The 26989-nt window shown below is 41.1% G+C and overlaps 3 protein-coding genes and 1 non-coding gene across 8 annotated transcripts; 2 read left to right on the top strand and 2 right to left on the bottom strand.

Annotated features, from left to right (window-relative positions):
- Nucleotides 1-92: 92 nt before the first annotated feature.
- LOC118418820 (NF-X1-type zinc finger protein NFXL1-like) lies at nucleotides 93-18872 on the bottom strand. 2 transcript variants are annotated; one of them, XM_035824877.1, is made up of 25 exons: nucleotides 18445-18872; nucleotides 16568-16744; nucleotides 15944-16056; nucleotides 15423-15553; nucleotides 15033-15102; nucleotides 14773-14881; nucleotides 14159-14320; nucleotides 13684-13784; nucleotides 13304-13348; nucleotides 12911-12980; nucleotides 12373-12431; nucleotides 12117-12176; nucleotides 11593-11724; nucleotides 9459-9549; nucleotides 9035-9155; nucleotides 8397-8556; nucleotides 7411-7502; nucleotides 7026-7047; nucleotides 5904-6038; nucleotides 5189-5355; nucleotides 4163-4232; nucleotides 3041-3151; nucleotides 1808-1894; nucleotides 1488-1541; nucleotides 93-1024 (listed from the first exon to the last, which is right to left on the bottom strand). In XM_035824877.1, exons 1-25 carry the CDS (start codon nucleotides 18719-18721, stop codon nucleotides 851-853), a joined length of 2790 nt encoding a protein of 929 aa, XP_035680770.1. In that variant the 5' UTR covers nucleotides 18722-18872; the 3' UTR covers nucleotides 93-850. The 2 variants fall into 2 exon arrangements, with proteins under 2 accessions (XP_035680770.1, XP_035680769.1); XM_035824876.1 differs by having other exon boundaries at nucleotides 16568-16747.
- A 183-nt stretch (nucleotides 18873-19055) lies between these two features.
- On the top strand, nucleotides 19056-22076 carry LOC118418821 (40S ribosomal protein S3). The gene is made up of 7 exons (XM_035824878.1): nucleotides 19056-19193; nucleotides 19378-19602; nucleotides 19916-20010; nucleotides 20529-20716; nucleotides 21129-21251; nucleotides 21589-21700; nucleotides 21955-22076. The coding sequence occupies exons 1-7, from the start codon at nucleotides 19164-19166 to the stop codon at nucleotides 21986-21988; spliced, it is 807 nt and encodes a 268-aa protein (XP_035680771.1). The 5' UTR covers nucleotides 19056-19163; the 3' UTR covers nucleotides 21989-22076.
- Nucleotides 22077-23151: 1075 nt separating this feature from the next.
- Nucleotides 23152-23233, top strand: Trnas-aga. The gene has a single exon. It is a non-coding gene; the product is annotated as a tRNA-Ser (tRNA).
- A 1225-nt stretch (nucleotides 23234-24458) lies between these two features.
- On the bottom strand, nucleotides 24459-26947 carry LOC118419013 (60S ribosomal protein L31-like). 4 transcript variants are annotated; one of them, XM_035825234.1, is made up of 5 exons: nucleotides 26905-26947; nucleotides 26268-26368; nucleotides 25550-25675; nucleotides 25024-25136; nucleotides 24459-24539 (listed from the first exon to the last, which is right to left on the bottom strand). In XM_035825234.1, exons 2-5 carry the CDS (start codon nucleotides 26366-26368, stop codon nucleotides 24505-24507), a joined length of 375 nt encoding a protein of 124 aa, XP_035681127.1. In that variant the 5' UTR covers nucleotides 26905-26947; the 3' UTR covers nucleotides 24459-24504. The 4 variants fall into 4 exon arrangements, with proteins under 4 accessions (XP_035681127.1, XP_035681126.1, XP_035681125.1 ...); XM_035825233.1 differs by having other exon boundaries at nucleotides 26789-26936; XM_035825232.1 differs by lacking the exon at nucleotides 26905-26947 and adding an exon at nucleotides 26751-26846.
- Nucleotides 26948-26989: the final 42 nt, after the last annotated feature.

A 26989-nucleotide genomic window follows, 5' to 3' on the forward strand; every position in this document is an offset into this window, starting at 1 on the left:
CTGTCTTCTACATGAACATAATATTATTCCTCAGTACACTATGACAATTCATGTGGTACAGAGTTAAGGCATATGAAAAAAATTGATAGAAACAGTGCAAAGCAATAGAAAACATGTTGCAAGAACTGTTGATGTGACACAAAACTTGAATATTGTCATGGATATAGGCACAGACAAAACTTCCAGGTCTCTGAACATTGAACACAACTGAATACTGACCTAAAATATCAATTCTTGCTTCTAAGTGAATTTATTTTCAACTTCACAATGTCATGTAAAAACTCAAGAAATTGAGACCATTTTAAGTTTCTTCATTTTGTTACATCAAAAAGTAATTTCTAACATACAACAACATACCTGTTCTGATATATCAACATTGTCACAAGCAGAAGCATTCAAAAACCAACACCCAAATGAGGTATTCACTTAACATGAACCAATTTCAAACATGTGAGTCTTCCTGCTTTTATCTTATTTATATACTTCATATTTGATACTAGCATATATGGCTGGCAAAATACATGTATGGAAAAATTTGAACAATTAATCACAGTTTCTGAACTGGTGTGGGCTTAATCAATTCTATGTTCAACATACTTCTGACAGCCTGTCATTTCATACACCACTGGACAGCAAAGAAAGACATCATTAAAATTACCCAATGCTAAAATGCCATAATTCTTGACCATAATAAATATATTACTACTTTCATTATATCATATGAAGATGTCTAGACAAAGGGTTAAATGCAGTTTGCGGATACTGAGGTGCAAGTTCAACATTGTTCTGTTCTACTTAAATATAGAAACTTTTACTACAGGCAAGATCTGTTCCAAGCAAAGCTCATCTATCAGTCAGAAGTAAGTTGATACATGATAGCAAACAGCAGCACCGTAACCATGGAGACCAGAAGAGCGACAGTCTTCCTGTCCCGGTACCACGGGATCTTCTCATCAACCTCCGACCTCTGCTTCCTCTGCCGTCGCCTCTTGTTCATCTTACGCTGGAACTCCTCCAGCTCTTCCTGATTGGGACAGAAAGTCAAGAACTGTGAGTCTGTGACCTCTGTGACCTGACTCTCCTGCAAGGGGAGTATTTATTTGTCTTTTGCTACCATTTTCTACTTTCTTGAGATTTGCCATAACAAGTGACTATCACCGTCTCAATATGTCAACCCAGAAGCAAACTGCAAGGTTTGAACCACTCACACCGGGATGGACCCCTACACTGTCTGGTAAGTGTATCATGCCTGAGGTGTGGTTCTCCCCAATCTGACAAGATGTACCAAAATGATGCACTCATATTTATCTGAGTCAAGTGAAGAGATAGGTGCAAAGTGCCATTCCCGAGACAACGCTTAACATTACCCTACCTGCCTGCCAGGGATTCAAACCCAAAACCTTCTGACTCTACAACTCTATCACAGCCACCTTGCCACCACCATAAGTACAGAATATATTCCAGGCCCATGTAAGATGTATACTGACCTGTTGTTTCTGCTTCTCAGCTTCTTCATGTTTCTCCTTTTCCAGCTCAGCTGCCTGTGTTAGAGACACAGGAAGATGATGATATACAGACACTGAAAAAGCTCTATTAACAAAGATGCTCTTAAAGGGCAGCATCTCATATCAAAATGATCAGATTAAATGGTCACAGAAAATGTTGATTTACGACTCTTTATTTCAGCTCTCAACTAGCTGACTGCTGCCTATCCCTGTGTCAGAGATCCCATGGCCAGTATAATCAAACAATGGATAGTGAGTGAGTGACCCACACTTCTCTGACATGACTATACTTCTACACTTACCTTTTGTTTTTCATCTTTGACTTGTTGGCAGATGTCATCACATTCCAACCTGGCCTCTCCCTTCTGCAAGGCACTGCAGCGCACATCCTATATAAAATTAAATATTACACATTAATAAAGTTTGAATTTCATCATTTCACTTTCCCAACTGCAATATCTAAGTACTTTGGGGGTCATTGAAAGCTAGCTTCTGTCAGTGCACAGTTATCTATAGTAAAGTTTTACAAGAATTTGTTTCATGTTGATTTGGTTGAGTCTACAGTACCCAAAAGCAGTAGGCCTTCAACATGACACAAGTATCAGGTGACATCTTCGCCATGGATACCCGAGGAAAATGGGGTCATGTTAATAGCCTGTCTGACCTTGGCATACCACAGTCTATCTGTCCCCACTGAGATGATTTACAATAAGGCTAATTAAAACAAAACATACCAATGACTCCTGCAGTATTACTGTAAATGCAGAAACTTTTGCGGTGGTTTAATCTTCGCGGTTTTCGCAGTGGCCTCTTCACCGCGAACTTAAAACCACCGCAAACATTTTTCCATGGCAGTAAGAGACTACAGTGCATGATGCTACCGCGAACTTAAAGCCACTGCAAAAAGTCCATTTTCCTGCTATCACAAAATTAAATCCCCGCGAACTTAAATGCATTTACAGAATATCAACACTGAAGCCAGCAGTGAATATTAGATCATACTTCTACACTTGTATCTTTATGCTAAAATGGTCTTCATTGCACATCATTTATGCATTTGCATCATTTGTTATCTCCACCATATTATCTTAACAAAGGATATTCTGGCATTTTAGGTAGTAATTTTCGAAACGTATATCACAATTTTAGTTTACTGAAACTCCAATTGCAATCTCTAGCCTGACACATATAAGTAGTGTAACAAAGGCTATTCTAGCATTTTAGGTAGTAATTTGCATAACGTATATCACAATCTCAGCCAACTGAAACCCAAATTGCAATCTCTAGCCTAACATATAATTTTTGACCAGAGTAGAACAAAGCCCATTGCAGTCATTGTCCATGGAACTGTGTTTTCCTGAATAACCTGGTTCTAGTTCTATAAGTTAACATCCATCAAAACCGGATTTCTGTTTCAGTCGCTTTTCTACATCTACATATGGCAGGACAAAGCAGTCCCTTGCTTTTGCGCTAAATTTCCTATTTGCAACTATGAAGAATATCCAGATATATCGTTTCTTGTAGACAGCTGTCACCTTCTTTTTCCTGCGACACGGACAGCGGATGTTGGTTTTACGGTTGCAGTTCTCTGGCCCGGGGCAGTTCCCAGCATGGCACACCTGGGTGCACTGGTGTCCACAAGACAACTGGGGCAGGAACAACAGGACAACACATGTCACAACACATGCCTCTTACAACTCAACAAACGTGGACAGTCAAGAAATGTTTCGTCAATAAACAAGCTTTGATATCAATGACTGATTGCAAATATCAGTGTCCTTAAAGTTTTGATTCACGACAGTCTTGTAGCTTTAGAAAGCTAACATATAATCTGGATACCTAATTGCACATGTAAACCACCCCTGTAGGGCTGTCTTACATCTCGATTGCTTCCAATGTAATCTTTTTAATAGGCTTTGTCTCCCGCCATGAAAGCTCTAGGCATATTTTTTGTGGGTATGCTTTAAATAATGTCATACGACAAGGACAGATAGATTACTAACTAACTTAAAGGAATGGAAGGCGTTTTTTGAGCTGTATATAGTCAAAATCTTGCAGTTCAAGTCCCACAGTTCATCTGTATTAAGTAGATCTACGTGTAGATGAATGATATACCATTCAATTGGAGGTTAGGTAGCCACTGTTAAATTTTCAGTCATTGAATGAAGTGTCTAGAAGTACACCGGTACCTTGTGGCAATCTCAATACTTAATGTATTACAATTTACAGTACTTTCAACTATTTGAAAATGCCTATACAACATTTATTACTTAGTTCATACATGTACCACTTTTGCAATAACTGAGCAACCTTTTCGCAACAGGTTGAGGTAAAGAACAAAGAGTTTGTGTACTAGAAGTTATTCTTTTCATAACGATCCAGTTTGAAAAATAGTCTGTATTTCATGTGACCTCACTCACCCAGCAACACATGACATGTAAGCCCTGGCCCGGTATTATACAGTTTTCTGTAATTAGCCCTGGGGTTAAATGGACATACCTTCTCCTAATTGACACTGCATTGTGTCGGCTGTCAGAAGACCACTTCATCAAGGGACCTTTGACAGCAGCGAAACAAAGCACTGCGCACTAAGTATGAATTTAATGCCATAGCAACTCAAACAGGTGTTGAAACAAAGAGTCTCAGAGTAGACAGACCAGTTTGGGACAGGGGCTCTGACAGCTCAGGAGGTCTTGTCTTGTCTTGTCATCGGCAGCTGTCCATTTGCTGCGGAGAAGACAACATTTCTGTGTCATCATCCAACTGGCAAAAACATGCAGCAACACAATTGAAGGCTATGTCACTTTAAACATTGTCAGTATTATTCGTCTTACAAACATGTCATGAAGGTTTGTCTATTTAATGTGTCAAACCTTTTAAACTAAAGTGAGCGACCATGCAGTAAATTGTCAGCCCTAAGGAAAATTAATGATGTGTATCCAACTATGTCACTGAAAAAAAAAACAGGTTTGGTGGGTATGGATTCCCTTTTTAGATTTTGTCCAACAAATATGATGTAAAACGGAACTGCATCAGGGCACTTGTATTTGCAACACTACACAATAATTAAACAGATGAACAGTGTACCAACACAGGAAGTCTAATTTGAAGTCTCTTTTCGGCAGACAACCGCAAAAAAAGGGCTAGGGTCAGCAGATTTTTGTAACGAGTCACTAGAAAGACAACATCTTTTATCTGTGCCTAACTACGATTTTATCTTTCAAATAGAGTTGCATACAATGGTAATTACTGAATTGTCATCAGCAACTATCTCAGTAAAAGATGACGTATTGTTGAATCCAACTTACTTTATACTACTAGTTAAGTCCTATAAGAAAGACATGATCAATCCTGGAAGCTCTATAAAAAGGTCCACAATGTATCATGGACACTCATCTGTGTTGGTAGTAATCATAGTACAATGCTTATGGCGGCTTCGAAAAGGTGTCTTTTGACACCTGTTCCGCCGTACCCTCCAGTGTGGAGAATCCAAATAAATAAATAAATTTCTTCCAACATATCACATGTGCACACAGATCAAATTTTCAATGACCACTGTTGCCTTCTTCAGGATAAATACTGATGACCAATCACTTCAGAACATACACTCGCGACAGTTACAGTTACAGTCCATAATGGTCGCAGGTGTGAAAGTACCACAACCCTGCTGCCCCCCTCCCCACCTGCACTCAATGAAGAGTTGGATGATCTTGCAGTGGCAGGGTTGGCGCACCATCTGTTCACAGGGCGGGCAGTCGCCGGGGTGACAGGGGCGGAGACAGGGGTGCACACATCCCTCTGGGCGGGGCCGACCACACCCTTCTTCACACACCTCACACTCGGGACCAGCCTGGACAGCGGAGAAGGTTATTTACAGTAAATTCACTCATTTTCATGGTAGAAAATAGGTTTCCGCAGTGTTTGCAAAACATGTGCAAAAGTGTATGCTTAGTACAACATGTCTAATGTTATGCAAAAACATCCCAATAAAAAAGTCTACTTCATTATTGTTGCATCATTCCATCTATCTGGGACAAAATACAAGTCAAAAATGTTAAAAAAGCGCCATCTTTCTGTCACTGGAGATACTGCACTACATTGAGCTCTGACATATCTGACATTTATTGTCCTCCAAGATCGTCCTATAAATGCAGAAATGTTCACAGTGGTTTCAAGTTCCCAGTTTTCACGAGGCCACTTCACCCCAAACTCAAAACAACTGAGAGCATTTTTCCATTACAATATGTGACTACCGGTATATCAGTGTATGATGATACCATCAACTTGAAACCACCATTAGCACTCCATTAATCCATTTTCCAGCTTCTTTGAGAATGAATGCCGGTGTACTGAAATGCATTTACAGTACTATCCCCTGCAAATGCGATATAAACATACCTGTGAAGGGTCATCCCCAACAATGGTGACGAGATGACATATTTTCGAACAGGTGTGGTTGGTACAGGTGAGTCGCCGCCCACAAGGTCGTCCACATGGGAAGGGTCTGGCCTGGCTGCAGGGTAACGGGCTAATCTATGGAGTACATGGGTAATAAAGAACAATGCTAGTTAACCTTTATCCATGGGGTAACTTATATCCCATGTTGTATTTAAAAACAGGCTTTTGGATACCAAGTCAACAAACGGTGGTTTCAAACTGCAGCATTTTCAAAATAATTTAATGTGAAACCACCATCCCTCGTCCCACGGATAAAGGTAATCTAACCTTACAGCACTCAGATCCTGAATCTAATCTCCTTTCATAAAGGTCAGGCCTACTCACAATGACAAACCAAGAAAATGCATAAATCTACTAGAGTCGATTCCATATTACCGAGAGGGTGTTTCTTGCCTTTTGTTCCAACATTTTGGAAATCAAATACATTATTTCTGTTATTTTCTAAACTGTTCCAACATAGATGCATCATTTGTGATCACATGTTCGAACATGGAAACAATATGATGAAACTGGGTCAGTGGGCTGGGAAGAGGGCAATTCACACATCCCTGCCAAGTGCAGGAAATTATGTCTGTCTGCCACCTTCTCACAAAAGACTCACCAGTGTATACTAGAGAAAATCTAAAAACATAAGAGCCAAACAAAGGACCAAGCTTAGCAGCTTTGTTTATGGGGTCAATAAAAGTTTTTATGGAGGGAAAAAATGACACAAAATGTTGGAACATGTCGGAACAGTAACAAAAACACATAGATGTTTGAAAATTGTTCTAAATAAAGAGATAATTATATCATTACTTTCCCAAATGTTCCAACAAATATAAAAAGGTTCAAACATGTTTAAACTTTCATTTTGAAATGTTTGAACAATTTCAAACTTAAGTGACTGAAATGTTCTTTTACTCAAAATAGTTCAAACTTATTACAAATATTATTTCAAAACCATCTCGGTGACTTGGAATTGACTCTACAGTGTTCTTTAAAACAGCAATAACTGGTCTACAAAATTGCTTTATTTCACATCAAGACTTTGAGAATGACGGTTTATCATTAGCTTTAACTCACCTCATGTCCTCCCAAGCATTGTCTGCAAAGACAATAAAATGAAACATGGCCATTAGTTTTCATCAAGCTCTACGCAAATAAACATCAAATTATAAAGCAACAGTCCTTGAATGAATGTGCATACGCTTGATGTGTTCAATTACAGATTGGTACACGTTTGCAGCACAGATTTATAGCCTGGTATCCAGCCGTATTATAGCTCCCGGGTCTCTTGTGTCCTCTCCACAGACGACAGAAGAGACTCGGGAGCTACAATACAGCTGGATACCAGGCTACAAGATTTATGGGTTTAACTACAATAACGGCAATGAACCAACTGACTTGCTGTATCTTAAAGTGTAACTACCACATAAAACATGAGTGTGTGAGTAGAATGTAGCCTTACACAGGGAGAGGTACTTGGCAGGGTGGACAGTCAAACCTGACCACTGTCAGGACCGGCTGAAGTACAGGCTCCCATGGACCCGCACGCTTCCCCTGGTAACAACAGCAGAGACTTTTAGGGACGGTTTACACAAGGCCAAAAATTACTTGTCCAAAAATATCCTATGATGTTCGATGCGAGGCGTGTGTCCTAGGACGCTTTTTTTTTGCGAAAAAAAAAAGAGACAGAAAATGAAAATGACATGCTGCGGCGCGCCACAGTGTGGCACCTTCGTTTTGACGAGGGCAAAAAAGCGTCCTACGACACATGCCGTGCGTCGAACGTCGTAGGACATTTTTAGGACAAGTCAATTTTTGCCTCGTGTAAACCGGCCCTTACACTAAATTGCAGTCAGGCTGTAATGATGGGTTAATGATAAGGGAACACATGCACAACATAGGCCATGCGCCATATACTACAAACCTTTGTGATGTCATTTTTTTCTCTTACCACTTTAAATTCAAGAGGCTAAGACACATGTACGGATCATATTCGGTCCTATCTGCTAATTAGCATTAAGAATTCAATCATGTTGATTATACATCACTTGGGCCCCATTTGGAAAGCAGGCCCTTTACCTGTACCTGAGAATCAAGAAAGACAATCAATTCAACTTTCACAGCTATCATGCTAATCTTTCAATGCACTTACATGTATCTATTTCCTTAAGAGTCTACAGAATTACTGTAAATGTATTTGAGTTCGCGGGATCTACTTTCAAATTGGCGGTAGTGGGAAAAAGGACTGTTTGCAGTGGTTTTAAGTCTGCGGTAGCACAGTGCACAGAAGTCTCCTACTGCCATCGAAAAATGTTTTCGTCGGTCTTACGTTTGCGGTAAATTGACGACGCAAAAACTGCAAACATATAACCACCGTGAAAAGTTCTGTATTCACAGTATCAAAACTCCTTTGCTTACATCATACAACTTACAAGGTCCTGAACCCACCTGAGGTTTCTGTAGAACCTTGACGGCAGTATGGCAGGGGTGAGGGCAGATGTGGGAACAGCCAGGCAGGGGCAGACAGCACCTCTGCCGGCAGGGCGGACAGTCGTTGGCATGGCAGGGGTGGGGTGCACGCTGGGGGTGGTGGCAGTCTGGAGGCTTTCTGGAAATGTTAGAGTGATGTTTGTGATACTTAATAAGATGGTTTGTATCAAAATCACTGCATGTTATATTAAAAAGTAAATGTTGGCAGTCCTTCATAGTCGATGTTTCTAGTGTTAACATTACCCTTGTACATTTTGTACATGTAAACATAGATGGCGTGACTCATTACTAATTTGGCAGTAAAGTGAAACCTAAACAGGAAGTGATCCTCATCATCTGCAGTTCATAAGGAAACTACAGTAAGGATACATAAACTTCTCACAATTACATGTATTACTTGATTGAAACATGATATCAAAACTTATGCTAACCCTCATTGTTATAGTAACTAGGATGTTAAGTTTTTCCTTTTGTTTTGTACGCTGTGTAATAGTTGCTGCAATGTACATTGTTGTGCAATAAAGTTCATTGTTCAAGTTCAAAGTTCACTGCATTCCTATCAGAGGATTGGTAATAAGTGTGACCAGTTCTGTTACCTGCATGGCTGCATGCACTTGGGAGGTTTGGCACCCCTCTTCCTCCCACAGGGCACAGTGATGACAGTAAAGCCGCAGTGACAGGAGATGTCCACGGTCTCATTACAGGGGTAGCACTGGCCTGGGGAGGGGGGCAGGCAGAGCAGTAGTTAGAAATGTATTTGTAGTTGCATAAAACCTGATTAAAGCACTAAACTGAAAGAAAATGTATTGACTTAGTCCATTGGCCAAATTTCACACTGATATGTCCTCTGGCCCATGGACTGTCTACCTTTGGAACGTATTCTATTTCTAAGACCTGGCATTGACTAAGGACAATGTTATATCATTCAAAGGGTCAAAACATTCAAGATATTCAGAGCTAGTACATTTCATGCTCATTTGGGGTTAGATATCAGAAATATTTTGGAGATAAAGCTCTCACCTGGATGACACTTTGTTGGACATTTGTGATTCCTGCAGTTCAGGGACCGGCCACAATTCTGGTCACAGGGTGGACACTGACCACCACAGCACTGGGATACATAGAATAAGTCATGGAGAATTCAGTATCACCAGAGGTATTAGCCTGACTGTGGGTAGGATCAGCAATCCGACTGAAGGGAGAGCAATCCAACCCGAGGGCCGGGAGGGCCGGGACCAAGCTGTATTTTATTTATGTCATACCCACTAAGATAGTGTTCTCGCCAGGCCTTTTCAGCATAGCGGGCCGATACGCTGTGGGCTGGAAAAATGACGCTGTAAAACGCCCGCTACGCTGCTTTTTCATTCAGCGTAGCGGCAAAAAAATGGGGAATAAAAGAAAAATATCGTAGTAAAAATACATAGGCACGCGCCAAGCACGCGCCTTCGCTGTTTCAGGAAGTTATCGACTCGAAGGGAGGTGTTTTACAGCACCGGCCCGCCGTACCGCTGTCTCGCAGCCGGCAGCCCCTCCCACCCCTTGCGTTCCCGCGCGCGGAAATGTAAACACAGACGCGAGAGGGCCTTGCCCGCACGTGATTAGCGGGGTTGGATCTCTCCCCGGAACAGCCGATGTGCATAAGGGAGCGGCGTTGATAAACAGAGGCTGTTACTCGCGGCAGTTGCGTCTTTCTTTTTCAGTACGGAAAATAGAAGCAATTATTTCTGACACATTTCTAGAGCAAGAACGGGTCGCGTTCCAAAATTTCCTGTTCTAAATTTTGCGTGTGCCGCCCTGCGTTCGTGCAAAAAAAAAATATAAAATGAGTAGCGCGTGTGCTGCGAGTGATCAGTGGGGTGGGATCCCTCCGCGGAACAGCCAGTTCCCGGGGAATGTCCTTATTTGGGAAGCTTGGTTGACCAACATAGGCTGTTACTGATAGTTGCGTAATTTTTATTTCAGCGCGGGAAATAGAATCAATTCTTTCCGACATAATTCTGGAGCAAGAGTGGGTCGCTTTCCCAAAATTCCTGTTCTAAATTTGAAGCTCTGTATCGGCATTCGTAAGATACAAACCATCGTATTAAAGTTTGTATGTAAAACCCGGGCGTTAGTTTCGCCGACAAGCCCCGTGTGGCCCCGCCCACAAACCGCCAGGGCAGTGTCGGCATCTTTCCGATTTGATCAAAGGGCCGCCGGCTATCAATCAAACGCGGCTGTTGTTTACAGTTTCAGTCATGTGCCGTGTGCAAGTTTACAGCGAACTTCATGCTACGTAATATTACATTCCTTGGACCTTCTTTCCCACAGCGGTGCTTCTACGAAATATTTATTAGACTGTAACACTGAGTCCCACATGTTTTAAAGAATGGAATCTGACGCGGAATAGCGGTTTTTACCGGGTATTTTCTTGAAACATGTCCGTGGGAATATCGTCTAAACTCTAACGGCGAGGCGGCGACGCAGGGAGACCGTCAACAACAGTCGTACGGCACGGCGGCTAACAGCGATACTAGCGCTATAAACAAGCGCTTCAACTTCGGATGGCAACCAGGACAATATTTTTAAGTACTGTTGAGCTGAGTAAAGTTTGTTGTTTATGAGTTTTTAGTTGTCTGTGAAGCTTTGACCCGAAATATTGTTACGTCAAAGTCAAACTGCTGAAGACAAGTTTAAGTGACTGCTGCGATTATCGTAGATATGGCCCTAAAAAAATGATAAAATAAGCCTTCTCAATAGCCTAAAATAAGGCAAGAGCTCCCGGGGGGTTCGCACCCATGGGTCCCCCCACCGGGGCTCTGCCCCTGGACCCGCCCCGGGGGCCTTCGGCAGCCCCCGGGACCCCTGCCCGACGCTGTGAAAAATTCCTGGTGAGAACATTGATAATACGTTTCAATGCAAAATGTGCCAGAAAATTTCGTGCCCTTGAAGACAAAAATTGTAACAGCAGTAATTCTAATGTCTGAGTCTGGTATTTGAATTTTCGATAGTGCCAATTGTGGAGTGTGTTCAAACTATCTGATGGAAGCCTGTGTGATAACAGTAGAAGCCTGTGACACAGGTTACCACCCTGTCCGGAACACCCATATCAAACTTTATTACGTACATGTATATAAGATATGACATAAAATACTGTGCAGAGCAGTACAAGTACCTTCCTTCGGCACTGGTGGCGCTGGCAGTTGCGCATGTTGGTACACCTGGTCTCACATAGGTACTCCTTGTTACACGGCAGGGATTTCTTCCTCTGGCCACACCGACAAGTTTTGGTCGCCATCTCCCAACACTGGCAAAAAAATAAAGGAGCAGTTCATACCCATAGGACATACAGTTTCAGCTTTGACTGGGGGACTGTAGACACTGGCATTACAGGGTAAGTTACTTGGGAACGTTTTGCAGAAGAATTCATTATCCAACACTGACAAATTTGACAACAATCTAGAATCTAGGTACTGTGAATTTTCTTAATCTTGACAACAGAGTATGCAAAGTACATGTACCTTAAAATGACAGATAAAAAGAAGTTGGCTTTAAAACACATTGAGGAGAAGACACTTACTATGTCTAGATGTTGAAGAAGATAGTATATTTTGAAGGTCATAGTGGTAAGTGTGATAAAAACTTGGGGTTAGGGTTTGTGTAGATTTTGCGTCAACTGAAAGGTACAAAAGTGCTTACCTGTCCACAAGGCCCAAAGTGACACTTGTCCGTGCACAAGTGACTACCACAGGACAGCTCCTGAAATACCAATAAGAATTGTTTATGCATTTTAGTACATCATACTGCATCAAGTTTCATGTCTTTTTTAAAGATGAATTGTTCCCAGAGCAACAGTTTTGAGACAAAAACCATCACTCATGATCAAAATGAAACCAAGTAATGAAAAATGAGCAGTAATTTGATATACTTAAGCAAACAATTCACTTGCACTCACCTTCCCACAGGTGTCAATACATGTTGGTGCATCCTCAGTACAAGACAGATCAGAATACACTAAAAAACACACAGAACATTTAGTTATCAACTCACTCCAATGCTTAGAGTCGAAAGAGTCTAAACATCTCATACCTCCTTTTCTTGTATGTCTTCTTTAATTGTAGTTCATTATCAATTATGCAAATAAGGTTTGATTAACATTACATGTGTCCGATGATCACTACATGGTGTGGACAAAGACATACAAGACAAACAAACACAATGGATACTTAAACCTGTGTAATTTTCCAAATGTACCTTCATTCTGAAGATATTAGTTAACATATCATTACAAACTGTTAAAGACTTTAATTTGTTTTCCAAATCTTTATAGTATTCGCAAACAAAACAGTGTACAGTTTAAAAGAAACCATGAAAGTTGAACCTTTGACAACTCAGCTTTCCCCAAGCTAAACAAAAGGCTAAGGAAAACCTGCTATCTAATTGTCCTCTCATTGGCCCACTCTTGTCCCTATCTATTGCTACATAACTCTTACCTGTCTTCCCACATGGACAGGTCCTCTTCCCAGTCCTGGGACAGGGCCCACATGCCCCACTGTGACATACCTTAGGTATATAGAAAGTAGTAAAAACCTTAAGTTTATAAAACCGTTTCACAATTCATCATCAGGAAAAATAAGAAAAAAATTCTGTACTCCAACTATCATTTAAATTGCTTGACTCCTATATCTTCTTGTCAATTCATATTCTTATACAATGTACCTCATCTCTTTCACAAAAGAAAGTCCACTACGTAAATAACAAAATAGCCCAAAGTATGTACATTGTATATGCACTGCAAAACAAAAACTAGCAAACACTCACACAATTACATTTGCATGTAGTGCACAATAACAGAATAGTCGTCACAAGGCCCAAGTGGTGCCTACCTTTTCACAAGTATGGAAACCACAGCTTAGAGGCTTCCCACACACCTAGGCACAAACAAGAAAGATAAGCAAACATTCAACACATAAATTTTGAATAGTGAAAACTGCTTAAAGAAAGGAAGGAAATGCTACATAAAATCTGCAGCCTTGCAAATTTCTGTTGTCTTTTTTCATATCTTGACGAGCATTCATTCTACACATAACACTTTCTTAAGTAGTAACATATGTAGTTGCCATGACTACCTTAGTCACACTGCCAGATACAGATACAGTCCAGGAAGATTTTCAATTTAGTCATGTGGTATGTCCAGTTATAGGGAACATCACTAATGGATTTTCAAATAAAGTCTCAAATCTCAAGAAAAAAATAAAATGACTACCTTGTCACACTGCCAGGTAGGCTCAGCACAGGGTCTGACAGCTGACTTCTGCCCACACTGACAGGGCTGGGAGCTCTCCTTACTACAGGGTGGGCAATCTCCTACAGGGGAACACAGTCATGTACTAAACAAGGTACCATTTCCCACAGCACTAGGGCTATTACAGTAAGACTGAAAACGTGGGTCGTATGGCATAACGGCAACATGTTTGATCCGGAGCCCTAAGGTCCCAGGATCCTGTCATGACATCCCTCGGATAGGATGTTAAATAAGGACCGTGCCATAATAATCAACATGATGATCATGGGCACTGAAGGAAGAAAGAAAAACTTCCAATTCCTCCTTTTTTAAAGGTAAAAAGCAAAATGTTCCTGATATCATGTATGAAAATGCAGATGTGTTTGTCAATTGAATGATCATTTTGACATTGTGCTTTTAAAAAGTATACTGAGAACTCCTTGAATGGTGACCTCACCTGCATGACACACCTGTCCACAGGTGTGCAGACCACAGGGCAGCTTCCTACCACACACCTGGCTACAGGACCACTCCCGTGCTGCACACCTGCGGGGTTCAGGTGGTTTCTTCCGACAGTAACATGTGCTCTTCACCATCTGTGGGCAGGGGGGACATGGTCCTGTAGAAACAAAACATTATATCTTTGTGTGTTATAATAGTGATAAATATCTGCATATTTAGGCATCACCTTGGATGACTGGTGACTGCAAAATAGTGAAGATTCACAGTGAACTAGAGAACAACTGGCTTTTTCTACCTTAATAATAATATATAGTTTACAACCTCATAATGATTGTTTGTGCAAAGAACATAATTCATATCTTCATCTTCATCTTATATCTATCACAGAGGGAGATGACAATTGAACACACTACAGGTACATACTTTACAGCAAAGAGATCTTCATAAACAAATTGTTACAGTTCACAATATATTGTCAGAATTCACTGTATGTTAGTTATTGTTACTGTTCAGAAATGTACACACACAGACATCTTTTTTATTTTGAAGGTAACAAATGACTGACGACCCTCCACAATGAACAACACCAAGCTCTAATGTATAGCCCACCTGGGTGACAGAGGAGAAGGCAGTTGTGGCCACATTCTGGCTGTAGTGCACGGCTACAGGTCTGTCCACAGGAGTGGGGAACCAGCCAAGGGTCAAACTCAGGGTCTTCCTGTTATGGGAGAGAAAACACAGGAAAGGTGACTAATTCAATAAACCCATGAGTGAGATCTTTAAGTATAAATATATGATAGATAAACATCTGTGTACAGTGGGTAGAATTTATATAATGTTTTGTGTTACAGAGGTAATGTTCAACTCACCACTTTACCACAGAAGCAGAAGTATCTGGTGGGAGTCTCAGCCTGGCTGTAGTCATGTCTGCACTTTGGGCTGTTCAAAGTATAGAAATGTACTTTGTTACACCTACAATGCCTTTGTGATAGGTATCTAGTGTTTGTCAGTCAGTTGACGAGGACCACTTTGACAATAGGTAAGTAAGCTAAGGGTTGATACAGATATTGGAGTAGATGTACCATTAGTAAGTCATCCCTATAGCCCTGTGGGATATAAAAAGTGTATGACTTTATTTTTACATTTATAGAAATGTCAAGCAATTTCCCCTCTTCTACCTCACATCATTAACTTATTGACAACAAATGGCCCAACCCAAAGCATACAAAACTGATGAAGCTATGAGTAGAACCACTCACCACTGCCATGGGATGTCCCTGTTAGGAAAGTGTTCGTCTGACAACAGGGACGTCTGTGTCACTCCGTCCCTCACCCACCGCTGGATACACTGTAGGTGCAGCATACACGCGCACAGACGGCAGTTCCACACCTGCAGGAGGGAAGTAGGGGAAACTTTATTGTGATTACTAGCCAGAATAGCAACACAAAATGACAGTGACAGGTAAACCATTTTTTCATACAACATGAAGAAGTAAACAAAAGTCTAGAGACATACACAATTACTAGAATATGATGTAAATCTCTACATTATTCTTCAGTTTAGTGACTTAGAGGGTTATGACTGAAAACAATAATACATGTACATGTTTATATGTTACAGTCTTTCCTCTCTCTTTCTGCCTCTTATTCCTGTCAAGACTTGTCACACAATGTAGTTTCAGACCAAGCAAGTTATACATTAATACATGCAGATGAAGTTCAATGCAGAAAACATCTCTAAGAAAACAATAGATAAAATGGAAAAAGAGGAAACCCAGACCGGCTCATTTCTCTTGATGGTGGCAATGCAGATGAGACAGACGGCTGCTCCAGAGTGGCACGTCTGCACAAGGTGCTGCTTAACATGGCTCAAGTCTGCATCTTCCTCAGAACCTGCGACAACAAAAATATGCTATTAACACAAATTCTGTCACCTATACATATTGTCAATTGCAGTTGGTCTATCATTGCAACTTTTCGGTGATATTCACTTAAAAGAATGTAATAGATATTATATGGTTGGCAGAACTGTCATAAAATTATCATAAATACATTATGCTGATGACTATGATAAAAAAAATGATGCAAAGTTATTTACCGGTACTGCATCTAAGCTTAAGTTTGGGGTCCTATGCACGTGGAATCAAAGTCTGGACTACAGTCTTCATTCTGGCTACTAGCCAGATTGTCTTTCTGTTATATCATGTTATAAAATTTTCACATTAGCTGGTAAAAGCTACAAATTACACAGGTGGTTTCTAGTGCCACACACACACAAACGTTGTTGTTGACTAGAGCTAAAGTAGAAACTTAACTAGCCAATTGCTAAATTGAAAGAAAAGGTCTTTGGAGTCCATATATTCAATTTACATGCAGTAGTAATTGAATAGCAACTGATAATTACCAAGTGCCTGGTTATAGGACTGCACAGCAGAACTCAGAATCTTCTCCTTGTCGAGTTCCTCCTCCTCAGACGAGTCCTCGTACTGCTCCAGGTGGCGCTGGGCCGACTCCTGCATCTGTTTCTGTGCTGCCTCCATCTTCCTCACAGCTGCATCATAGTCCAGCTGAGGATCACTCTCTGCTAGGAAAATTACAGGGGTTTACAATGGTGTGCTTCTTGCCTTGAGCCCCTACAGTATGACATGCTTTTCCTACAAATATTTGAGAGAGCTCCCCATTACAAAAATTACAGTGATCATTTACAATGATGGTGTGTTAAAGGTATGTTGGATGACATCCTTTTTCAACATCTTCTTGCTATAGCTAAGACAAATGATTGCATGTACTCCCTGGTACTGCAATACTAGAAAAGTTACAGCGATTTACATTGATGTGTTAGAACTAACAGCCTCTTCTTCCTCTTCTCTTCCTCTTCCGGTTGAAGCGACCGCAATCATCTCGTTGATTATTCTGTCGCTTATGGGTGGTCAAGGGTCGAGGCCACCGGCCAAGGTTTTAGGTTGTCACATACGCTCGGAGACCATTGACACAAACGTGTCAGTGGTAGAGGCTTCGACAGCCACTTGTGGTAGCAGGTTCCAATCACTTATAGTGCGCGGCAAGAAAGAGGCCTTACGGTACAATGTCTTACAGACAGGTCGAACCAACTGCCTGTCATGAGAACGTCTCGCTCGGGTTGGGGCGGGTTGTAGTTTTCCTCTCAACCCTTCTGTGTGGACAATGGTATGTTTTATTTTATAAAGCATGGTAAGGCGGGCAGACTTCCTTCTGGCCTGTAGACTGTTCCATTGCAGATCTTCTAACATTGTAGTTGGACTGGAGGTGCGGCGGTACCGCCGCATCACAAAACGTGCCGCTCTTCGCTGAACTGCTTCCAGTCTATCAATGTCCTGTTGTGTGTAAGGGTCCCATACCGTTGCTGCGTATTCAAGTATGGGGCGTACAAACGTTTTGTACGCCAACTCCTTGATGCGCCTAGAATTGATTTTTAGATTTCTCTTTAAGAAGCCCAAGGTCTTGTTGGTTTTGTTGCACAGGTTGTTAATGTGTACTTTCCACGTAAGGTCTTTTGTGAAGGTAACGCCTAGGTACTTGACACTGGGAACCGTTGCTAAGGTGTGACCGTGAAGTCGGTAGTCATACTGGATGACAGTCCTGTTCCGCATCACACGCAGCGTCTGACACTTCTCAGGATGAAAGGTCATGTCCCACATCTTTTCCCATTCGGCAAGCCGCTCAAGGTCTTCTTGTAAGAGATCCTGATCTTTAGGGGAAGTGATGGCCTTGTAAGCTGCCGTGTCGTCAGCAAACAGGCGCGATGGTGAGTTCAGGGTGGATGGTAGGTCATTGATGTAGATCAGGAATAACGAGGGGCCCAAAACAGAGCCCTGTGGAACGCCAGATTCCACACTGACAAAGTCCGAGCACTCACCGTTAACGACCACTGCTTGAGTTCTATCAGCCATGTAGAATAACACTCTTTTTCTTTCTATGGCTCATACAAATGATGACCGCCAGAGATTGACAAGGATACAAATGACAATAGATCTGAATGCAAGAGGCCAGGATTGATTGATTCATCTAATATGATCTATCAAGTTGCATTGAATAACTCTATTATTTTCTATTAAATGAATGAATGAATAAACCCATCGGTGAGTGAGTGAATGAATGAACATGATTGAATAAATGAATGAAAAAATGAATGAATGGGTGAATGAATGAATGAATAAATGAAAGAAAGAAAGGAAGTGAATGAAAGGTAGGGAATGAATGAAGGAAGGAACGAACGAACAAATGAATGAATAAACATCAAACCTTGTTTCCCTTGCTCAGAACGCTTCTGTTTCTTGCCCCGGCCCCCAGATTTGCGCTTGTCCTGCCCCCACGCCCCTCCTGACTCCCCCCGCCCTCTGCCCGGGCCAGGACCGCCTCCCCCTACATCGGCCCGCCCGAACATGTCTCCCCCGCCATGGGAGGGCCACTGGTCCCTGCCCCGGCCGCCTCCTTGCGATCCTGCCCTGTCGGTCCCGCTTCCCGCCGGCTGTCGTTTGCCCCGCCCCCGCCCCAAGAACGTCTGGCGAGAAGGATCCATTGCCTAGCAGTTGTGCTAACTGTAGGCAGATGAATAAAGCAGAAAACATAGAGAAGATTGGTTCACCACACGTTAACAATCTGCGTGGCACTTCCCGAGCCGCAGGTGTGTGGTGGGAGATAGTGGGGAGGGTAGATCATGGACTTCTACCTGTGGAAATACCCATTATAAGATAGGGAAATTTAGTTTTAAAATGTATAAATTTGTATACAATACTCCACTTACGATTTAAAATCTCTAATGTATGCAAAAAAACAAATATTTGAATTCAATATGTCAGATCATTCCAATAGGCATATTGCTAAAAACATAAAACATAACGTAATATTAAAACTTAAAATAAACAAAAGCTCCCAAATCTATAATGGTTTCTACCAGTCTCTAATGGGGGTTATTTGGGGTCGCACATCCGGGAATCTTTCTCTTTCCTCGTCCATCCAAAATGGCGGTCCAGGTTTCCAAGAAGAGGAAGGTATGTGTGACATTGATGCTCGATTTATGTCCTTATTTGAGGAGATTGCCAATAAATATTACTATGATGTTATTGCCAAGGCCTTTGTTTCTCTAGATGTTCAGTTAAGAGGTTGATAGAATGTTTTCTCGTGGCCCGATGAGTCGGATTATGGTTGGTAACATGTCACATTTTGCACCCGCAGTTCGTCGCGGATGGAGTGTTCAAGGCTGAATTGAACGAGTTTCTAACTCGTGAGCTGGCCGAGGATGGCTACAGTGGCGTGGAAGTCCGTGTAACCCCCACACGGACTGAGATCATCATCCTAGCGACTCGCACACAAAATGTTCTAGGCGAGAAGGGTCGTCGGATCCGCGAGCTCACCTCAGTGGTACAGAAACGTTTTGGCTTCGCCGAGGGCACTGTCGAGGTAAAGTGACAAAATGTATACAATTTGTGTTACAAACTTACGGAAAGTTATGGTCTTCTTTCTAGTATAAGTATAACAGTTATTAAAACGAGAAAATTCTGATAGACTCTTTAAGAAGAAGAAGAAGAAGGTTGTATCTTATTTTTTACTAATATAGGCTTATCAAAATGTCTTATAAATTATTTGTCATACGTCTATGTGTCATTTCTTGTAAGTAGACATGATACATTTATATTTTTTAACACTTGAACTTCACACCTGTGCACTGTTATGATCTGTCACTGACAGTTATATTCCTTTCCTCCCACCATAGCTGTATGCTGAGAAGGTTGCCCAGCGTGGTCTGTGTGCCATCGCCCAGGCTGAGTCTCTTCGGTACAAGCTACTCGGTGGTCTTGCTGTCAGAAGGTATGGAATCAATCCTTTCTCTGTTTCACTACCCACCTGTTTGATGGCTGCTGTTTTCAAATAGCCTTTATCAAACATTGTTAGAATGACTCAATCCTTTGTTTCTCTGTTTCATTACCCACCTGTATCATAATGACTTCCAATAGCCTTAATCAAACATTGTTAGAATGACTAAGTTGCTACATTATTAGTAATACACAATTCTTGTCTTCTATATCATTAAATTACGATTAAAATTCCTCTCAATGACCCATGCATGTACCATTCAATTGTATATAACGATACATCCTGAGTAGCATGCCAGTTTGTGTATTAAATGACATAATAAAAGTTAGATTATACTTTGATATTGTTGTGACCTCGTTTAATCTTAAAAAACGCACATTCAGTGTAACATAGAACTCATGGGGTCAAACCATACAAAAATAATAGAAATCATGTTGTCACAGTATTTAACAATGATAATTTATTATAAACTAACAGTTACTAATTAAAGCAAACCCCATGTTCCACCACAGGGCGTGCTATGGTGTGCTGAGGTTTATCATGGAGTCAGGCGCCAAGGGTTGTGAGGTTGTTGTGTCGGGTAAGCTGCGTGGACAGCGTGCCAAGTCCATGAAGTTTGTGGATGGTCTGATGATCCACAGCGGCGAACCCGCCAACTCATACGTGGACTCTGCTGTCAGACACGTCATGTTGCGCCAAGGTGAGGCAAAAGCATTCTCATTAAATCTTAAGCCACATTGTTGTTAACAAGTGAAACTTCAATGTGACATTCTTCAACAAAAGCAGTACTGTGACAGGAACAAGTGTAAAAGCTAAAGCAATGCTTACATTCTATGGTCACACTAGTATATTATACTATCAGAGGATATGTCGATGAAGAGTAGACATCCAGGTAATAAGATATGCCAAAAAGCAGTTACCCAAGCAACTGGATAAAATTATAACTGCTTTTTGGAATATTGGGATTATATGATATTGCTTGGGACATATTATAATGGTCAATCCCAGAATGCCTTGAGGATGGTAAATACAAATTTGTCTTTATTTGAATCAAAGAGTTATCACTATGTATTATCTACAACCTGTTTATACCTTCTCCCTGCTGTATCCAGGTGTCCTGGGCATCAAGGTGAAGATCATGTTGCCGTGGGACCCAACTGGCAAGACTGGCCCCAAGAAACCTCTGCCTGACCACGTCAGTATCGTGGAGCCTAAAGATGAGATCATGCCATCAGGTTAGTATGACCAAGAACTAAATGCAGAAACATAAACATCCATTGGAGTGTTATATTTGGGGGCTTTATTGGATAAGTCCATAGTCTGCATAGACTGAAGGTAGTAGTAGTAGTATTGTTTATTGTTAAAATGACACCCATTAGTGAATACACTGGATAAGCTAATACCATTTTGGTAGAAATGTGAGTGCGAGTGACTTTTGATATTTTATCTGTTGATTTTATTCAACAAAGAACACATCCAATCACATTGAAAAAGAAAGCTTTGCTCTGTTGAATGAATACTGAATGAATACTGTGTTTACTGATTCAAATGTGTGTGTGATTTCTGTTCCAGGCCCATCATCCGAGCAGAAGGGTGAGAAGGGTGCTCCGGCCCCAGCTGCCGCTGCAGGTGCACCTGTCCAGCCAGGTGCCATGGGGGCACCTGCCATGGGCGGGCCTCCAATGTAAGCTGTTAGATGCTTTTCCCTCGATTTCAACAACTTCTGTGGTGTCTATCTCTTCATGGTGGCACTCGTCGTTGTTGTGTCCTACCAAGGACATCCCCCTCCCTCCGTATTAATCACTGAATGAATAAAAGTTGTGTTGTTCCCTAGTAATTGTGGTTAGCGGAGTAATGATATCAAGTTCACTTTCCTTTCCTGATGTTGTTTTCACCTATAGCTAACATTCCACCTGTTATTTTGTTTGTTTTTTGCAGCTGGCACCAGGAGGAGATGCCACCACCTCAGTAAACAACAAACACCTGGACAAGCAGCAACAACAGGAAGCTGCTCAGACAGTACCAATTATGGAAAAAATAAAGAAAACTATCCAGTCATATTGAAGTGTCCATGTGTTTCTTGTTTGTGGCAAAGGGAAAAGGTAAAAGAATGACAAAACCGGGGGAATGTGCTAGTGTCTATCACTCTCCTGTCTGGCCGAATAGTCATAGGGGAGTTCGGCTAAGTAGGGAATGAAGATCATTTGAGTCACACTCATGTACTTTGAACACCAACCTCGGCAGTTCAGCACGAGGGATTCAACGAGAATTCCTTGGCTTGTGGCCTTTGATGATACTGGAAGGCCAGGTTGGGAATAAAAATCATTTGGTTACCAGTGCAGTTAAGCACGGGTGGTTCTATGAGAATTCCTTGGCCTAAGGCCTATGATAATACTGGCAGGCGAAGGGGCAGGCTGCCATCAGTTCGTGGAGGCTTCACTGCCAACTCAAAACCACCTCAAACATTTTTCCATTACAATATGTGACTACAGCTATACATATCAACAAACAACTCAATTTTACTCGCCTCTGCGAAATTAAATCCCTGCAAACTTAAATGCATTCACAGTGAATGCAGAAATTGGCACCATCTGTTTGTGCATGCATGGTGTTTCCACTTTGGCTTGTGCTAAAGCATGTAGCTGGGTGAATGCCTCAATTGTAACCATGTAACGTGTATGTTTACTCTATTGTATTGGGCCACTGGATCTGTTCAATGTAGATGCCAAGCTGGGGTCAACTTTTTTCTCTGGGAAAAGAAAAGAAAAGAATAGTCTGATCGTTGGAGATGGAAAGTAGATGCAATGGATTGCGTGAAAAACACCATCCATTGACCGTATCCTTCGCATGCAATACTAGCCACCAACCTGCAGTTCTTACCATTCCTGCTAGAGCTCGCTTTTGAGCCATCAAATTGCTGTAGGCTGCAGTACTGATTGAGTCCGCATGTCACTATTTTTTAAAAACACTGTAAACGTGTAAAATATAGGGTAATATGCATCCTATTATTCTTTTCTGATGAATTTACTTGAAAAGTCATACTTAAAAACTGAAAATTGGCGCTTACAAACGCATTTATTCCATAAAAACTGATTTCGGTATAAGACTTTATGATGGCAGGCAGGCCAACAAGCAGTTGTCGTGGCCGAGTGGTTAAGGCGATGGACTAGAAATCCATTGGGATCTTCCCGCGCAGGTTCGAATCCTGCCGACAACGAGAAAATTTTTTTTCACTTTTATCATGTACCATTTGACAAAAGAATGTAATTCATTTAGCTTACATTTACAAATGACACAGGCGTTTTTTTTCTTCCACGGCATGAGCTTTTTTCCAACGACTGTAGATGGTCGGACTTGCACGGGCTTGTTACTGTAGATAGTCGGACTTGCACGAACTTGTTACCACACAAACATATCGAATATCATTTGTACGTGTTTCTCGGAATTTATACCTCAGGCAAACAAGTACGCCCACCAAACAGTCGTGACCTATCCTTGATTGCTGACACAGATAAGAAACGTGCCAGATAACCTACACAACCCGATTTGATACCTCCCCTCCCCTGCGACATAAATCAATTTGCGGTTGTCTCTCCAAGCACATTATAAGGCCACAGCAAGTCAATTTTATGGATGACATCCTTTGCAGACTGCAAAAACAATGAGATATGGCGAACAAAAACAAGGTAGACTGGATAGTACCCAACCAATTTCCAAAGAACGTGGTTTAAATTTGTTGGAAGTGCAATTGGTGAACTCCCATTATTGTCTGTTGACAAGCCACTTCTCTGTCACACAACTCACTCTCTAGATCCAGTTTATCCTCTGTTGACATTTGTTCATAAATTATCATGTCCCACTGACCTAATAACCTTTTTTGTGGCGACATTTTGCCATCATGCAGTGTTATAAATCAATTTCTTTTGTAAGTGTTAAACGTTACAGATCACAGACACTGTAGGGTCATCCATATTGTCTGCAGCAACACCTATCTATCAAATATTTCATACCATTATCAGCAGTACACTGTCACAACACTGCTCGACAATCCAAATAAATAGGAGATGGGTGTCATGACACTGCAGGAACAAAGATTCACATTCTTACCAGCCAGAATACTATCCTCTGTATTGAGCAAATGGTCACTACGGAGGATGGTACTCAGGCTACATTTTTACAACTGTACTTTTAGAAATCAAACTGCACACCAAAGCACAGTATGAAGGGTTAAGTACAGGTTTAGATACAAGTATTCTGATGTACCTACATGACTTTATACATGTAGGTATTATACTAATGTTTGGGTACACAACCGTATTCCTCATGATACCAGGAGTCAAAGACACTTCCAGGAAGTTCCAACTGTCTAAGTACTACAGAAATGTAGATGCAGATAACTAATTAAAAACTTTGAAGAAGAAAAAGCACACCAATACAGGACATTCCCGAGATATTGTTTATTACATTGGATGTTGGTAATGTACTTGTCTAGTCCTCACTCTCCACATTCACAGTCCCCAAACCTGTAAACACAAAGAAAAGTTGTTAAAACCTTTCACAGTGAGTGTTAGGGTTACTTGGAAATATTCAAACAAACCGTTTGAATAAGTCTTTCATATAAGTTATTCAGGGTCCTTGTTAAAGTTAAGTATTTTCAACATGCACATCCAAATTTCATTATTGTACTTTCACATACATGTATAACTGTCACATATTCTGTTGAACAATGCTAATACAGCTTTCCTGATGTATCCAAAATCGAATGCTGAAAAATTGTCTTCATATGAGTAAGGCACAAATCATGTACTTTTCCTATTATGCTAACACTCCAATGCTTCATCACAGTATTCATGACTATGGACCATTGAACAAGTCAATATTTTATTTATAACAAGTCAATAACACACATATTACATGCGTTCATAGAACATACAAATACAGTAAATATCAATTGTCACGTAAGCGTACTAATGACCACATGTAGACTCCAGACGTGGCTGTCCTTACGTTTGAAGGTTGTGACAGGGACATATGTGACCAGGGTATATAACTTGTTGGGCGAGTCCTCGTCTTCGTTCCTCTTCCTGGCCAGACGAACCCGCAGCCTGCATGGGGGACTCCTGTAACAGTGGATATCAGATTTAGTACATGATGTACAGTTATAGATACAGAAATCAAACAAACAAACAAACAATGGATAGTGAGTGAGATCACCTGCTACAACTACATTAGTACTGTTGTGGATCCATTTTGCTCGTATGATCTGAATGTTTCAAAATAACTCTTAAACCAAAACACATTACGTAAAGTTAGGAAAATCCAAAGTACACAAAATCACCAATAAAACATCGAGGAGATGCTACACAAAGGGATGTATCAGTGAAGATGTTGGTCAGAAGGTTATGTTGCATTTATTGATGCATTTTTTTCAAGTCAACAGTCAGTGTACTAGTATTTCCTTGCCAACTTCCTTGTGCAAACTATTGTCACTGCTCTCTGTACATGTGTATTCTTACACAAGACACATGCGTACCTGACACCCTTGGCCCAGACTTGCTTGTTGAGACGTGTGTCGATACGAACATCTGGGGTGCCCATCATCTTCTCAGCAAACTTACGGATCTCCTTCACAGCCCGGGGGGCACGCTTCTTGAAACCCCTGTGAAAGGTTGGTCAATCATTTAGTGCACAAATCCTTAAGAAAGCATACATATACAAAAATGTTTGAGAGAGACAGCAACTGGTATTAATGTGGTTGAAATACAATTCAACTTCCATCTATTTTAGATTTGTTCTGGGACTAGCATAATTCATGTGATCATAACTTTTGATGTGGGTCTAAGCTCTTTCACAGAGGTTAGAACGCATGTGCAGCGACAGGAATTTAAGGTAATATGTCAAAGGGAAGACCCCAAAATTGTACAAAGTCCTTGTCTCAGCAATTGTTTCGATTTGCATAACAATGTCCAGACGGGTTTTGTTTTCAATTTCAGGGCCTTACCCTTTGACATATTACCTAGAACTCCTGTCAACGTACATGCGTTCTAACCTCTGTGAAAGGGCTTAATGATCTGATGCCTATATAATACATACTTGTATTTCTGCTTGTAAATAAACAAATCTAAGCATTTTTCACTGCTACCTGGTGAAGGTCTGACTGTATTTTGCAGCTATTCTAAAACAACCTGCACAGATCTAAAGCAAAATGAAGGTGGCTGCCTTAATCGAAAGAAGAAGACTTGAGTACCCACATGCCATGGACTCTCTTGTGGAGGTTGACGGTGTATTCCCGGGTCACCACCTCGTTCATGGCTGAGCGCTTCTTCTTCTCACCCTTCTTGGTAGGAGCCATCTGCGATTCAAACACAGACAAAGGTTAAGACTGAGAGCATGGATCTCCTTAAGAGTTAAGATCATCGTTTAACTGAAGACACGGAACTGAAAAATGTTCTAATCTGTGTGTGAAAAGTTATAAATTTATGCAAAAGTATCAGCGTGTTGTGATAAAGTCTTCCTGACTATTCGCGATATTCGGGATCTACAAGCTTACTACTTACTGACACGGTGTGATACTCTGATTGTGATGTTACAACAATAAGACAACGAAAGGGACGAACATAAAGTATGATATGCGTGGACTTTTGCTGTGCCCGTCTTCGAAAAATATAGCTAAGCGAAGTAAGGGGGAGCACCAGGCAGCTGTATCGTCTCGGTATTCCCACAACGATTTTTACCTCAAATAATAAGAATAAAACTACAAAATTAATCATACGGTATTTCCTGTAATCTGTTTTATCTATGTGGTTGACAATCATTGTCCGATCGTCTTCACAGACGTCTGATTACGACTGATTTTAAAGGGATGTGAAAAATGTTGGGCTATCATACCTTGGAAAATGGCGAAGAGGAAGCCGAAAGGCCTTCTGGGAGTAAGTCTGGATTTGGTTAAGTACATTACAAAGTAGGTGTTAAG

The sequence above is a fragment of the Branchiostoma floridae genome, chromosome 7 (genome assembly GCF_000003815.2).
Source record: "Branchiostoma floridae strain S238N-H82 chromosome 7, Bfl_VNyyK, whole genome shotgun sequence".
Lineage (NCBI taxonomy): Eukaryota > Metazoa > Chordata > Leptocardii > Amphioxiformes > Branchiostomatidae > Branchiostoma > Branchiostoma floridae.